The 16,296-nt window shown below is 40.0% G+C and overlaps 1 protein-coding gene across 2 annotated transcripts in view; it reads left to right on the top strand.

Annotated features, from left to right (window-relative positions):
- ADAMTSL3 (ADAMTS like 3) overlaps window positions 1-16,296 on the top strand; it is a 433,784-nt gene that overhangs the window by 189,979 nt on the left and 227,509 nt on the right. For both annotated transcript variants that reach the window (XM_019504116.1, XM_019504117.1), the window contains exons 3-5: window positions 2,488-2,615; window positions 6,043-6,088; window positions 15,784-16,020. In XM_019504116.1, coding sequence (XP_019359661.1) covers window positions 2,488-2,615; window positions 6,043-6,088; window positions 15,784-16,020 — 411 coding nt within the window. The remainder of the gene's footprint in view (window positions 1-2,487; window positions 2,616-6,042; window positions 6,089-15,783; window positions 16,021-16,296) is intronic.

Raw genomic sequence — 16,296 nt, 5'->3', positions numbered from 1 at the left:
CTGCCCTGCTTTTTTTCTGTGGGTTTTATTTTGATACCTGGATATCCAGGTATCTAGTTCTGAGACCCCGCCGCTGCAAATATGCAGTGTGGGGAACATATTTTTGTTCTTCTGGTCCACTTCTGGGTCTGCCAGGAAGTGTGCAGGGGGCCCCCTGTGCCCCCCTAGCTCAGTAACTGGTGCCTCCTGGGTCGGGGGGGGGCACCCTAGGTCCCCCTATGGGCTCAGCAGCGGACCTAGAAGTGGTCTGGGTTTGCCACCAAGCATGCAGGGGCTCCTCTGCACTCCTGTGGGATGCTCCATCCGCCCCAGCATTGCAGCAATCACAAGCTGCACCTGCTACCTCAAGGTATGTAGAGAAAACTTTTAAAGTTATGTCCATGTTTGAATCGCTGATTCTCTGAATCAGCATTGAAACTTCAGAGTTGGCCAAATCAAATCGGGGATAGTGTTCCGAATCAACGGGTCAAATCACTGTCCCTGATTTGGGCCAAATCCGAATTGAATATGGCCTGTTTCACACACCCCTACTACACAGTACATTTTTTTTTGAAGAAAAGTTTTTGGAAATTCCAAGCATGAAAGGACAAAAGTATGTTATAAATAAAAAATCATACTGAAAATAGAAAACGGTATTTGAGGAAGCTGCTAATTTGACCTTCCTATTCAAATAAATAATTGCTCTAGATCAGTGGTTCCCAACCTCTTTGGAGTCAAGGCACCCCTCTGAAAATGTCAGCTAGTAGTTTTCACTCATTTTTTGGCTCTAGATAGCATCCTGGTTGAGAATCACTGTTCTAGATTAGAATAATAAATAGGAACTGTAGCTCTTTTAAAAGAGGACACTGAAGGTTTGTAATGCAAGTTATGTTACATTTTAGACCTCAGCGTGGTCAGAGCCAGACTCTATTTGATCTGCTTTGGCAAAGTGTTCTGCTGCAGGGTTCCTGCTGCTGGCCCTTACAAATCCTGGTATATGAAATGCATCTATGCATTTAAGCATTCTTCTGAGTGGTAAAAAGCTACTCTCTGTCGTTTGTCATGTTCAGTTTAATTAAAAACACTGAACCATGCAGTTTGGTCCTTATCCTGGTATGGGATGAGCATCCAGAGCTCCCTGTGAGTTCAGCAAGAACTGTGGGCAAACAACACTTGCAGACAGCCTATATTGTCTGTATAGGAAATAGGTATTGATAATGTGATCTGATCTTTTTAAAACATATCTAAGAGAAGTTTTAAAAATAATCTAGCTGGAATGAGTGTACCATATTCTGGTATTATAAAAATAAAAGCAAAAGTCAAAATACTGCTGCTTTGCCAATTAAAACAGCTGGACTGTTGTGCAGACTGGAATATTACTCTGTCTGTATTACTGGGGAAGTATATTTCATGTGAAGAGATTATACTGTAGTTCTGGTTTGGTAGGACAAAATGTAATGTGTTTTTGTTTGCAGAATCTTACACTCTGAACAACCCTTGTTAATTAAGTTATAAGCAGTTTGGGTGGGAATTTGTCCAGAGGTTTCTCATATTAGTGTCATGATGGAACCAGAAAGACCACTTTAAAAATGTTGAACGACAAACAAGCATTACTGGCTGGCTCTTTATACTTATATAAAACTTGTATAAATTCAAATGCTGTTTCTTCTCTTTGTGTGGGTCAAGTGGTATAAAATCTAGTTTTCATAAAAATCAGTAATATTTTAGATAAATTTATAAAAGATTTATAAACTTAGCCTTCTTAACTCCTTGTTTTCTGTCAAAGAAACTAACCTGCTTCTTAGTGTTCAACTAATGGTACAATACTTTTTTTTACTTTGGACTGTTTTCCCTTTTCCTATGGTATTATTGTTGAGCGAGAGGGGGAAGCGATGCAGAGAGTAAGGGATTTGTCTTAAGTCACACTTGAAGTATGAGCAAGAACCAGGGCTTACACCTACATTTCCCTAGTTACAGGCCAGTGCCTTAAGTGCGAGAGACACTTCTCTCTCAAGCCTTTCCTTTTCTCTGGAAACAATTTTTTACACATCTAGAATTCTTCATCATGGAAACTGGTGTTGCCATCAGATCAGCATTATGGCATGTATGAACAAAAATACATGTGCCTGATACCAGAAGATATAGGAAACAGTATGATGGCACAAAGAAAATTTGCAGACTTTCTTTGGGACGCCTCTTGGGAGCTCTGTTCTAAAGCATGTAATAAAGCAAGCAGTGGATAACAAACCAGGGTATTTGGCTAATACAGTTCTCTGAAAAGGAGGCCAGTCTTGATGACCTCTCATGTTCCAACAGTGTTGCCATTTGTAACTTGCTGCAATTTTGAATGTTCTTTTTCAAAACAGGACTTTAATCTTAAACATACATCTCTGAATATATCATTGCCCTCTACAAGTTCAGTAGTCTTCTACACAGAAATAATCAGCGAAAGAACCTAATAGACTCCAAGCAGATTCAGGCTTTTTTTTTCCCCTCTGCTTTTTATAGACCTCCAGAATTACACGCTCTGATGAAGATAAAGAAGGTGGCTGGGATGCCTGGGGAGCCTGGAGTGATTGCTCTCGGACTTGTGGAGGGGGAGCCTCATATTCTCTAAGGAGATGTTTAAATGGCAGGTTAGCTACACACTTCATCTATATCTTCCTTTTCAGCTGTGCTGTGGTTTTCTGTCCCCTTCACCTATGATACAATGTCTTGTGAAACACTATTTCTTCTCTTCGTGTGAGTCAAGTGGGGTGAAATCTAATGGTTTTCATAAGTTGTTGGTTGTAACTGTGTTGGTCTAAGGACATAAGCAGACAAGATTCTTTGGGTAAATGTGCTGTCTTTTATTAGACCATCTAAATAGTTGGAAAAATTGTTCTTTGCAAGCTTTTGTGCACAAGCACCCTTCTTCAGGCATTGGAGAGGTGACTCTCTCTTATGCCTGAATAAGGGTGTTTGTCCCTCAAAGCTTGCAAAGAACATCTTTCCCAATGTATTTAGTTGGTCTAATACAGTGGTTCCCAACTTTTTTTTTTCTTTTTTTTTCTGCGTGCTGCTGCTGTGAGTGGAGTGTGGCAGCAGTGGCCGGGGGCGGGGGGCCCGGCATGCCACGTGGCTCGTCTTTTGGGTGCAGTGCCACTGGCATTGCCCCTGCAACCCTTATTTGGGTTGCGACCCAGGGTTGGGAACCACTCACTGGTCTAATAAAAGATATCACATTTACCCAAATAACCTTGTATGCAATGGTTTTCATAAGAATCAGTAACGTTTTAGATAAATACCTAGGCTTCTTAATTGTGTGCTCAACTGCTGTTCTGTACTGGGGTATTAAAGAGCAAGAATGACTCATTTTATGTTACACAAAGTTCCCACCACTAGGAAGTAGATGTCCAAATCTATGTTATGCATACCTGTTTGTATGTCCCTAGCAGATGTATTCAGTGGAATGTTTTGCACAGTGTGCAGTGGCAAGATGGGTGGTGTTCTTCTAATCAAAACCAACCAATTGTGCTACATGAAGGATATTGATTGCCCAACCATTCTCCACCCTGGAGAAACTCCCTTAAGTGGCTGTCTCAAGGGGAGTTGAAGGAAGAATGGTGATCTCATTGCTTCTGGAGATGAGCAGTAGTGTGTAGGGGGTTGCTTTTTTGAACAGCTGTAGAAGACCTTGAATTCCTACCCTGCCTGCCTATCATGTTATGAAAATTGCAGTTTATCCATTAATCCTGCACTAGCTCCTTAATATCTCCTGGGTCAGCAGTGATGGGGTGAGGGAAGAAGTCTTCATCACAGTAGTCTCAGATTCTCTGCTTAGCTATACATAGTTAAGAATTAAGACTTTAGGCACACTGGATGTTTTAAACTTCTTGGCTCAGATTGCCAACCAAGAGTCTGTTCCTAGTAGCCTCTGATGTGTCGTCATAAACTTAACGTAGTGCTATTAGCCTGTGTTAGGAAGAAGGTATCTGCTGAATGCCTCATAAAACATTTCACATCTGCTGGAGAGGTCTGTTTCCTTCCCAAAAAGGAAGTCCTGTAGCTACCACCTACTAATTTCATACCACACTTTTGGATAAGCCACTGTGGAGCTTGGAAAGTAAACTGTTTCTAATGAAGAATGTGTTATAAATCCAAACTGTATAAAAGGGTTTGACTTTAGCCCTTTAAGTTCAATCCACCTATGTGTGTAAAGCTTACTAATTTAATATAGGTCCTGATCTCACAGTCCTTCTAGTAGACCTGTAGTTATAAGAAAGGATTACTGAAGTGCATAGGAGTTTCAGTATTGGGTCCACAATTCCTTTTGTTATTGAATTCTTCCTGAATTACATTATTCAAAACATGTATCAATTATGTTTAAATTTCCATATTGTTAGGTTTTCACTTTATATGGCATAATAGCCAGAAAATCAATTTTTCTTAATAAAGACTTGTAATGTGATATCCCAGTCAATGTGAAATCCATGGCTAAAGCTGACCATTATTAAAACAGTTCCTGTTTCTTTTTTGTGCAGAATGCAAGAAACTCTTTGAATATACCAACATTTTCAACAAACAGCCACAATATTCTTTCACTGTGTTAGTGACTGTAAAATGAGTGCAATAAATTGTAGCAATATAAATTTCAGTGTTTTTTTATTAATATTTTAATGTATTCCCCTGGGGGGAAAAACATGTGTTTTCTATACTTTGACAAATTTATAGTTTAAAAGTTTTTTGTGTATTTTTATTGTTGTTGTAATGTCTAGGAAATATAAAGCTGTGAAACAACATTTTCACATGTTTATGCAGCATGAACATAATTAGCATATATGTTGTTACACAGTGATTCCCAGGACAAGTAGGAAACTGAAGACAATGTTTTGAGCCGGGGGGTTGCATCTTTGGATCAGCTGAGTTAAGTTTTGCCCCACGCCTCCAGAAACCTGGCCTTTTTATCAGTTTCTCATACATTTTATTGGATATTTTTATAATTGGATATTTTTTATAATCTTTTGCCAAATTGAAAATGATGCAAAAAGAAGTAAATTCAGTTTGTGAGATGCAACTGCTTGCTACCACTCATTCTGTTGGTGTGGAAGGCAGGTTTTATTAGCACTATGTGGCTGTTCACATAACTCTTCTAGATTGTAGAAACTACATTTAATTACAAGGTAATTACTTGTAAAGCTATTTAAAATATCTACCTGTACCTATTTACTTTGTCTGCATTCTGACTCCCTTATTTGAGATGAGTAGTAGATTACTTTATGCAAACTCCCAGTCAGTGGGGTCGCTCCTAAAGTGACAAGACTAAGGAATTCTTGAAAACCTGGCCCTTCTAGTGTGAACTCCCCCAGTGCTCATAGGAAATGAATACAGTACTTATGGAAAGTGCAATATATAATTTCTTCATTAATGGGGAACCCTTTCAGTTGTCAGCAAAAGTCTTTGCAAAAGTTTGCATTTTCCAGATTTCAGGGTTCACATGTAGTTGGCACCTAAGAAATATATATATTTTTATTTATAGTTCATTTAAATTAAGACAGATTGTAGGTATAGAGCAGTGCTTCAAAAGCTTTTCAGAGCCATGGCTGACTGTCACCTCTCAATATTTCCTGTGGACTGTATAACAGCATCATCTAACTTTTAATTGAAAAAGGGAATGAGAGGAATTAATGCCCATTAGACATGTGCTCGATATGGCCAAGACAGTGCGATTCCCTTCTGAATCTTCTCCCCTTCCACATATATCAGGACAAACACTGGTGAAGCCAACTGACTTCCATCAGCAACGTAAATGTGTCCTGCATAACATTCGTAGCAGGTTGGGATCATGATATGGGAAACTCAACAGGAAAAACAGGTTGTTTGTGGACAGATAACACTGCAACCTTCAGAATTTGCAGCCCGCTTTGTGGAGGTTTGTGTTTAAGGCTTATATTTTGGGTACAAGTTACATAAGAGTAGTAATAGAGTAATAACAATCCAATTTTCAAGAGAATAAGTAGTTATAAGAGATGTAGGATTTTTTACTGATATTTCTGATCAAACCCTTTGCATTCTGTTTTTCAGGAACTGTGAAGGTCGCAATATTCGATACAAAACCTGCAGTAACAATGTGAGTCTAACCTGTAATTTTGTTTTACTGCTTCCATCATTTCTTCAAATAATCTGTAAAGTTTCAGAAATTCTACTACTTGTTTAAAATCTAATGATGGATAGTTTTCTTTCCACTGTCTATTATTCCACATTTTAAAGATTCGATTGATGTCATCAGGCTTTGAGTTTGCACTTCCAAAATGGACATTAGTTCTTTGGAATCTTAGGGCACTTTTACATGTGCTCCAGCATGTTCTTATTAGGAAGTGCTGGAGCAGACTCACTTAATCGAGTCTGCTGGAGCATTCTAACCATCTTGTGTATTCAGTATCCCCCCATTTCAAAATGTAGGCAGGGGCACTTTAACTAATGCGTCTTGACTCAGCTTTAGTTAAAGCACCTCCTCCACCAATTTGAAATGCAGGACACCGAATACACAAGATACTGTGGGCATTTTAATTAAAGTGGCTCCTGACAGCCACTCCCTGTATGCTCTATACAAGAATATGCCTATGCATATTTCAACTTGTGCATTGTGACTACTTCCATACTAGTAGAAATAAATTTAAATACAGAATCCATGATGCAAAAAGAATAAAAATATACGTATTATGTATAAAGAAGATGAGACGCAAATAAGATCTGTATGTCTCTGTTGCTGGTACGTGTTGTAGGGCTTGATTCCCCACTTGACTGGCACCCTACCTCTGGTGATGTCAGGTTGGGTCTCTGAGTTAGCACCACCCAAGTGTTCTGGTTGCTGTTTCTGCTCGCCCGCCACAACTTGATGTTCTTCTTCTTGGGAGACAGTTCCCAGCAAGTGACTTGTGGGATCCCACACCCTGGTTCCTTCAAGGGGCTCCAGCCTCCCCTTCATCCCACCCTTACCACATCCAAGGCCAGAACGGATGTCGGTGTCTTGAGGTCTCAATTACAGATGTTCACTTCTCATCTGAAAGTCCCACCATTGAGGGATGCTCTCTCCCGGCCACCAGCTCCTCATAGGCTGTCCATTGGCTACAGACTGAGGCCACTGCAACTGAACTCGCCTCAATCCTGAGGTACTAGTGTTCTCATAAAGGAAAACCCAGAAGCAAACTTCAATGAAAATCAATCAGTGTTCACTGGTATGGACCCTGGATCATACTTCCTCAGGCCCCTGGCGGGGTGCCTCTTATCTCCCCCTTTAATGAGTTATGCTCTGTGGGCTTGGCAGCTCCCCCCTGTACCCTCATAGCCCAAATATGGACCCTCCAATGGGTCACCACCCCTTCTTACCTCAGCTGTGTCTGACCTGAAGCTGGGTCTGGCCAGGTCACTCTTGCTGTCACTCCAGCTGTCCATCTCAGTGGCCCTATTCTGCTCTCCGCTGTGCACTGGCCCCTTGCTGCTGCAGCCCCATGGCTCCATGCCACCAACTGTTCTGCTGCCCAGATTGGCCCCAAGCTTCTGCCCCTCTGCAGGGGGTTCCTGCAGGGTGTGTGTGGCTTTTCTGCCACACACACCCTGCTCCTGCTGCCTTGGTGCCACATGTTGCTTCCCTGCCGGGCTCGGCTGCATTCTGCGGCCCCTCTCCCAGGGTTCTTTGGGGAGTGCCTCTAGGGTGGCACACAGTCTGCTCCTGCTGGTCTCAGCGCCATGTGCCGCTTCCCTGCCGCTTCTCCTCTGATTTGCCAGTCAGGCTGCTCTGAGAATGGCATGCCTGAGCCTCTTGTCTCAGCATCCACCTGAAGCTGCTGCTTATCAGCCCACCTATGGTGAGTAATGGGGAAAGTCTGGGTGGGCTATCTCTTCCCCTTTCACAGTCTCCCCCATGTTTAAATAAACACATGCCCCCGTTCCCTCACCCTGGAGCACCTGTATAGGTGCCTGTAGTGCCAATTCTGATTCAGAATGTCCTGTGTAGACTATTAGGAAATCACACATTTTGGAGGGTTAGAAAGTCCATTTACATCATAAATTAACCTGTAATGTTCTTCCCAGAGATGTCATCTTTGAGATGAGGTACAAGACTCAATTCCTGACCACCCTCGAACAGGAGAAATCCTGTGACATTCTTATCCTAAGCATGGAGGTTAACTGCATTGCCTTCTTCCTCTTTCACATGTTTCCTTTGCACTCAGGCCCAGATTTTTATACTGAAATATTCAAAAATGTGTATATTGCACAGTTTCAGTGTTTACATCTATAAATGAACATCCGAGTTTGCAGTTGCCATTGCTGCTATGCGGTCATTGTAATCATATGTTGGAAATTGTGTATGTATACATTTTTACACAAACCTGTCTGAAAATGAGTTGCATATGGCATTTTTCATGTCTCATGCTAAACTGATTCAGAGTGGTGTTTTTTGCTGTTAAGCAGCTGCTGCATTTCACCCAGATATTGCTACATTCCTTTGGTTTGCAGCTATTAAAGCTCTTTGCAATCCTTCTGGATGTAAATGTACCATAAATCATTATAGGTTACTTACATGACAAGCAGTGAACTCCTGATATCAATTATCTGCTGGAGAAATACAGGGCTATGCGGGCATATCCCAGAAGAAGGCAAGTAACTAAATAATTAAAACAGAATCATGTTTTTATTATTAAAAAAATATCTTGTATTTCACTTTGTGGACTTGTTTTGGCTCCTTCCCCTTCCCTCCCTTCCCCCCTTTGATTCTGGGGGAGGGGAAACAATTTTCACACAAACAGTCCTGAACCAATGAGGCCTGTGGTGCCTTTGGATTGAATTATGTCCAAGAAAGTGCAGGTGGCAGTTACAACACTGCCAACCTCAGGAGTTCTGCCAAGGGCAGGCAGCTGCTGCAGTCTGACCATGGCTCTGGGAGGTCTGACATTGGAAGCTTCCCAGTAAATATGTTGGACCACTACATCCCCTTGGAAACCAAGCCATTCCCACTCCTCATCCTGCCCCACCTACATTCTCTGGTGTGCCAGCTCTGTACTGGCCCATTGAAGAACACCCTGAATTGCTCTGACACCCTACATCCCAGCTTTGGATGGATTTTCCACCATTGGGCCCATCACCTAAATCTCTCCTAGCAGAAATTAGTGGAAGCCATTAGTGAATAAAGGCTAGTACATGCAAAAATTGGATCCTGGAAACAAACCTAGTTAGTTACTAGGGGTGTGTGAAAGGGACTGGATTTGGTTTGGATTTGGATTTGGCCCAAATCAGAGACCGTGATTTGATTCGTTGATTTGGATCACTGTGCTGCTTTGATTCGGCCAAACCCAAATCTGAAGATTTGATGCTGATTCAGAGAATCAGCGATTTGGCCATAGATACAGCTTTTTAAAATGTTTTAAAATGTTTTTCCTACATGCCTCAAGGTACAAAGCATAGCTCATGAATGCTGCAATACTGGGGCAGATGGAGCATCCCATAGGAGTGCAGGGAGGCCCCTCGTGTGCTCAGCGGCGAACCCGGAAGTGGACTGGAAGTAATTCTGGTCCACTTCCGGGTCTACTGCCAAGTGCGTGGGGGACACCCCCTCCCCCCTGTGCTCTACTCAGCTCGGCAATCGGCGACGGGGGGACCCCACATGCCCCCTCACATCCAGGAGGCACCAGTCACCAGCTGGGGGATGCGGGGGGAGGTCCCCCATGCGCTCTGCGGCAGACCCGGAAGTGGACCGGAAGTGCTTCTGGTCCACTTCTGGGTCCACCACCAAGCACGCTGGGTACCCCTCACCATGTGCTCCCGTGGGACACTCCATCCAGCCCAGCATCACAGCATTCACGAGCTAGCTTGAGGTATATAGAAAAAACATTTAAAGCTGTGTCTATGTCCAAATGATCGAATCTCTCCAAATTGATTCAGAGGGTTCCAGTTTGATTCAGAGAGATTAAAGGGTCTCCTGGCTTGATTCGGATTTGGAGATTTGGCTGCCGAACTGGGCCAAATCTCCACCGAATCGAATCGAATCGAATCAGCAATTGAAGCTTTACACAGCCCTATTAGTTACTATTACAAAAGTAAAGGCCTACCAGTCTACTAGCAATGCCTCTTACTTGGCATCTGTGTCTTGAAAAGGTAAATGCCAGGTTCAGACAAATAACCTAATAATTTTAAACTATGTTATAAAACAAGATGTGTCTAGCAAGTACAGCAATAGACAACTATACATTTGTAGTTTCTCTTATCTGAATAAACCCTGTATGCTATATACAGGAATATGCCTATGCATATTTCAATTTCTGCATTGTGATTGCTTCCATACTAGCAGAAATAAATTAAATACAGAATCCGTGATGCAAAAAGAACAAAAATATACATACTATATAGAAAGATTGAGAAGCAAACAAGACCTATATGTCTCTATCACATTTTAATAAACAGAAGGCTGTGTGCTGAAAGCTGTAGGAATAGCAAAGTATAGAACTAATGCAGGTACTTGTGATTTCAAAGGTTATGTAACCAAAATTACTGTGAGAATCTATCATGAGACTGTTTATGAATCTGAAAAGTCTTCAAAGATTTCAAGGTAGGAGCCTGACCCCAGCTGGAGTTAACGAGTCTGTTGCCATTTGAAGTCCACAGGAGTAGGTTTTCTTTCCTAGAACTTTATATTTTAAATGACAGGTGGCTGAAAACAGAAATATTAAATCTGAGTCTCCTAGAATTGTGTATTTATAACTTTTGCACCTGAACCTGCTTTTAAGGGTCATGTCTGGCATAGGTCTGGTACCCAGTTCTGGTTCAGATCTACCCTGAATCTCTCAAAGTCCTTTCCCCCTTGATTTCAGATTTTTTGGAATGCTTCTGAGAAGCGTTGGTCCCAGGAGATGTACCAAACTTTATCCAGATTTAGGTCCTCTAGCCTAACTCTTCTTAAAATAAAATTGTCCAATTATTATTTTTAAAGAGTGATTCCCATTTTATGAGTCATTTTTTTGTTTGAAAATTAGGAGTTTATACTAGCTTCTTTCCCCATGCATAGGTATTCTTGTTAACCACTTGAGAAATTCAGTATATATACTATGTAAAATTGTCTGCAAATGTAATTTTGCTACATGAGACATTACACCACTAAAATCTATATTGAGGAATACAAACGAAGCACAACTTAATATGTATGCCATTTTAATGAAAAGAACAAGAATCATTTTACCAGAAAATTAGTTTCATCTGGATTTGTAATTGAATAGTAGTAAGTTCACTGAACTCAAGCAGCGTAAGGAGGTCCCAGAATAATATTAATGATATTTCAATCAGAAAATGAGTTTGATGTCTTAGCAAGAAAAGAATTGCTTGGATTATTAATCTAAATGAGTCACATGGTTATGTTTTCATCTCGTCTGTGATGCCACTTGCTTAATTTTTAAAAAATTGTATGTATGCTTTAATCTTTTTGTTGATACTTAAGAGAAATAAACTATTCATTATTTGCTATTCAGTGAAATTTTCAATCTTCCTTAAGCCCTCTATTTTATATTTCCATTTTTGTATATACTGTTACATTCTAATGCTATGAGGTGCAGGATATGGAAGTGTTTAAGATAATCCTTTAGGGTCCTATTCATTGAATAAGCTATTTGGGCCATTTCCCCATAAATTTATGATTTTTATATGCCAAAAAGTCACTTAAGCTTTTTCCAGAGTGATTCTCTCCTAGTCAGAAATAATACTATACAGTTATAGATTTGTCCATGTATAAATTCATTAAACTCCATTATATACTTCCATTACATGGAGATAGTTCTCACACCTGTTCAGAATACCTCATTTAATCCTTGTCCTGGTATTCACATGCCAACCATCCAATGTTAACCCTCCCTGTGTTCTGCTCAGAGCACCTTAGCTGATTTATATATATTCTAGTCCAAGCATATTTAACTTTTTTCTATCTGTGCATCTCCCATCTATCTGCATCTATCTCTAATCTTTACTAATTATGCTGCTGTTCAGTGTAAACCTATGACACATCACATGTAGCTGATGAATTACGTACTCTTGGACAGTCATATTACAATATTTTCACTTCAGCCTGCTCCCAAGACTTCCTTATCTCTCTCTCTGCATATCTACCCTTCTTTTTCCTGTTTATCTAATTCTCTCCTTCATTACCCCTCCCCTTCACTAAGTGGAACTGATACGACACTTGCAAACCCAAATACTGTTCATTCTGCTTCTATCTCTTATATCCCTTTGGATTCCCTCTTGTCTATGTTTTGTGCTTAATTATAGACCTTATCACTATACATAGTTCTACTATGTCTAGAACAGGGCCTTGATCTTAGCTGGTGTCTAGGGCTAGGTAGAGACATTCAAAAAGCCCGAGGCAGAATCCATCTAAGTTAAACAGTTTTCTGTACGTGGTGTAGTTTAGATCAGTAGTGAACAGAACAGACATCTTTTGATGAGAGGCAGCAAATCTTACACTGGGTCCGCCATTTTTAAACCAGTTTATGCGTGCTGAATTTCTGCTCTGTTATGGGTATAGACTGGTTTTTGATCACTTATCAAAAGTAAAAGTGTAATGTGTATACCTGGCCCAAGTCTGGCTGGGGTCTTATGACCCCTCCCACCCCCAGTGCTCCTTCCTGCCCATGGCAGGGGGTCAGACTAGATGATCTGTCTAGGTCCCTTCCCACTCATGGATTCTGTGATTCTATAAGTCAGCGATTCTCACCTGGAGTGCTACAGTATCTGGGGGGTGCTGTGAGTGAGTTGCAGGATGCCATGTAATATTAACACTGTTAGATGTGCACACACCTACACATGATTCACAAGATAAACCCAAGGATTTCAAATAGAAATCCAGTGTCAAAACCATTCTGACATGTTGAGGTCTATCTGCGTTCTTTGCAATGTAAGTATTGCTCTATTTTTTTCTGTAATAAATAAACAGGTGAAATTAGTCTTGAGTCAGGTGAAATGGGGTGCCACTTAATTCATAAAAGTTTTGGAGGGTCTTGAGTTTAAAAAATTGAGAATCACCGGTCTAGGTATTACCACAATGCAATCTACTTGCTCTTATTAATAATGAATCCTGCCTGAGGCTCTTTCAAGCTGCTATGTTTGAGCAGCATTCAAATGTTAAAGTAGATGCATCAGAGCAATTAAACAAAATCTGCCACGATCCCTTTATGTCCCTTGAAGTTGCTAAGAAAGAACAAAGGAAGAGCAGGCAGAAATGAGGGGGAAGAGGGAATAACTGTTGTTTTGTATAAAAGCAGTGGGAGATGCATAATAATCGTGGAGCGACAGCCAGCATTATGGTGTTTGTGTCATGGCTTAGCATCAGCACTTGTGATTATGAATTGTAATGGCACTATGTCAATACCAAGTCTAAGGATATCACTCCATGGTTATTTTGTGGGGGGGGTTCTCTGTACTACTTTGTGATGAAAATGTGGTTGTGCAGCTGTTTGAGGTCTAGTTTGGCATACTGTGTTTAATTATGTTCAAAGCTAACTTATCTCGATGTAGAGCATTATCAGAGAACTGTGTGGTGCCCATTTAAATTCTGGGTCTCTTGACTCTTGTCCACCCCACATGTTCTCTTCTATAGAAGATGAGAGGCACCAGATTAAAGCAGAGCCTGTTTCTATTGTAATTTACAACAACAGTGTGATTCCAGGGAACTTGTCTGGAGTTGCACCTCTGGAAATGAGACAATAATTTGGCTAGGTATGCATATGATACTTTCCAGCATAGCCTCTGCAGATTCTTAAAGAGGGAACAGAACTAAGATTCAGAGTAATTTTTCTTTCAGTCTTGTTCCCTAATAGTATGCTTTTAAAATAATTTGACTCATTACAACCAAATGGAGTTGCCCTATGTTAAACATAATCAAAAAACAAGGTACTGTCATTTTGAGCTACTTTTTCCCTTAAGGTTTAGCACTAGATGGAGTTTCAAAGTACTGGATGGATTTTGCTTGCATGAATCCCATTGACTTTTTGGAAGTGTGTGCCCAAACCCCTGCAAACTGGTCTGAAAACGTAGGGGTTATTGTTTTAATGAGATATTTGACATGTTGCACAAAGAAGTCAGTAACACTATTTGACTACTCTTGCTTACCAAGGCTTAGAATAAACAAATAGACCATTATAAAAGGACATAGGTTAATGCAGTAGCTCCTCTGTAAGTCATTCGACCCTATGAGGATGACGTGATATCTGTAAGAGGGACTCATAAGCAGAATGCAACGCTTACCCTTCTCATCCAAATCTCTCTTCCAGCTACTCCAAGTTGTAACCAGTGCTGTGTAGAGTAGTTGCAAATGCATTAGCATTTTCCAGGGGGGATTTAAATCCATCAACATGAATGGCGTTGATGCATAGTTCAGGTGCAGCTTTGCTAGCTGACACTTAGTAACAAGTTCCATGAGTTTAGTTGACATGTCAGTGTTTCATTTTTCTATCCAATAAAAATAAAACTTTGTTAGAATCAGCCTCACATCTGGCATATATATGTGGATGGAATTCTTGGAAGAATACACATTAAGTTTAGCATATGGAGTGATTGATACTGGACAAGCATTTAGTGAGCCTTTAGTGAGAGAAGATCTGTTACACTAATATATAATTTTTAATAGGAGAAGAACTTTGGTAAGGATCTGACAAGAGAAAATATATATTCTCTTGTCAGATCCTTACCATATATATATATATATACACACACACACACTCCTGTTGCCATAGCTTTATCCTAATATCACCAAGTGAATAATTTTACAATGAAAAACTTTAAAATAATTTATTTCAAAGACTGTAAATAAGGAATTTCAGATATTTAAAAATGAACTTTATTTGCTTGAGGAAAAAAGAACTTGAGTTCTCTACTAGTACTAGAAATAGAATTACATAATCAATCATGACAAATTTGAGGTGTATTTTACTTACAAACAAACTAACTGTGACTTTTCCCATGAGAAAGAATAAATGTTGTAGTTCATTGGCAAGGCTAGGAATCAGGAGTTCTAGGCTTTCTGCCTAAGTCTTCCATCTACTTGCTGTGTGACACTGAACTTTAACTTCCTTTATACTTTCATTTCTTTATCTGTAAATGCAGATAACAGTGGTCCTTATCTCACAGCAGCCTTGTGAAAATTAATGAATGGTCATAAAGTACTTTGAAATCCTTAAACAAAAACAGCTATGGAAGCAGAGGGTATTATAGATCTCATTTTGACCATTGAAAAGATCGGTATTCTTTAAAAGCAGATTTTGCTGCCAAAAAAAAATTAAAAGAGGAAAGGATTTGTTTGAATGATATCTTTTATTGGGCTAACTGTAGAGTTGGGATAAAGTTGGACAAGCTTTCGAATGCAAAGTATTCTTCTTCTCAATGGTCCAATGAATAAAGTTATCAACGAAGCAAATTTTTGCCTTGTATAATTTCTGGGCCATCATGGCTACAACATCACTCTAACACTACCCAAAATTAAGCAACTAAATGTACTGTATGAACAGCAGTAGAACAGCTGTTGTGATCAATAATGTAGTCCACCTGATGTCAACACTGTTTAAAGTAGAATGCAGAATATATTGTAACCTTCTCTGCAAAAAGTGGAATAATTAACAGCTATATAGTTTTAATCCTTAGGGTAGGATCCTGCAATATGAGGTGTATGCCTTAGTAAACCATTTCCTGGGTCATGTCTGCTCAGCAGTTTTTATACAATACATCAGATTCTGTGAACACAAATAAAAGGTGCTTTCTTTCTAACAATGATTTCCTTTGGTTTGTTTTTAGGAATGCCCTTCAGATGTTGGTGACTTTAGAGCACAGCAATGTTCAGCCTACAATGATGTCAAGTACCAAGGACATTTGTATGAGTGGCTTCCTGTATATAATGATCCCAGTGCACCTTGTGCTCTTAAGTGTCAAGCGTTGGGGAAAAACTTGATTGTAGAGCTTGCCCCCAAAGTACTAGATGGCACTCGCTGTAATATCGAATCTCTGGATATGTGCATCAGCGGCATATGTCAGGTATGTCAATGTTTTCAGTCACACCATGTGTTTTGATGTGAAGCATTTTGTTCTATTTTAGGATATAAGAACAAGATGAAAGGAAGGCTTATTTGGATTTTGTTCTTCCAGAATGTTGTTCTTTGCTGAATTTGTTCATCTTTTCCACCTTACAGCGTGACTGTTAATATTTCTGCAAGTGCCCACAGTTGCTCTTGAATGTTATCTGTCGTAGTCAAGTTTTGTCTTTTAGTGTACTCATAAACACCAAAACTGCCGTCTTTTAAATAACACTTC

Source organism: Gavialis gangeticus, unplaced genomic scaffold (assembly GCF_001723915.1).
Source record: "Gavialis gangeticus isolate Ggan-Ray unplaced genomic scaffold, GavGan_comp1, whole genome shotgun sequence".
In the NCBI taxonomy this organism is placed as follows: Eukaryota; Metazoa; Chordata; order Crocodylia; family Gavialidae; genus Gavialis; species Gavialis gangeticus.
The sequence above is the reverse complement of the archived record's forward strand: the minus strand, read 5'-3'. Positions and strand labels throughout refer to the sequence as shown.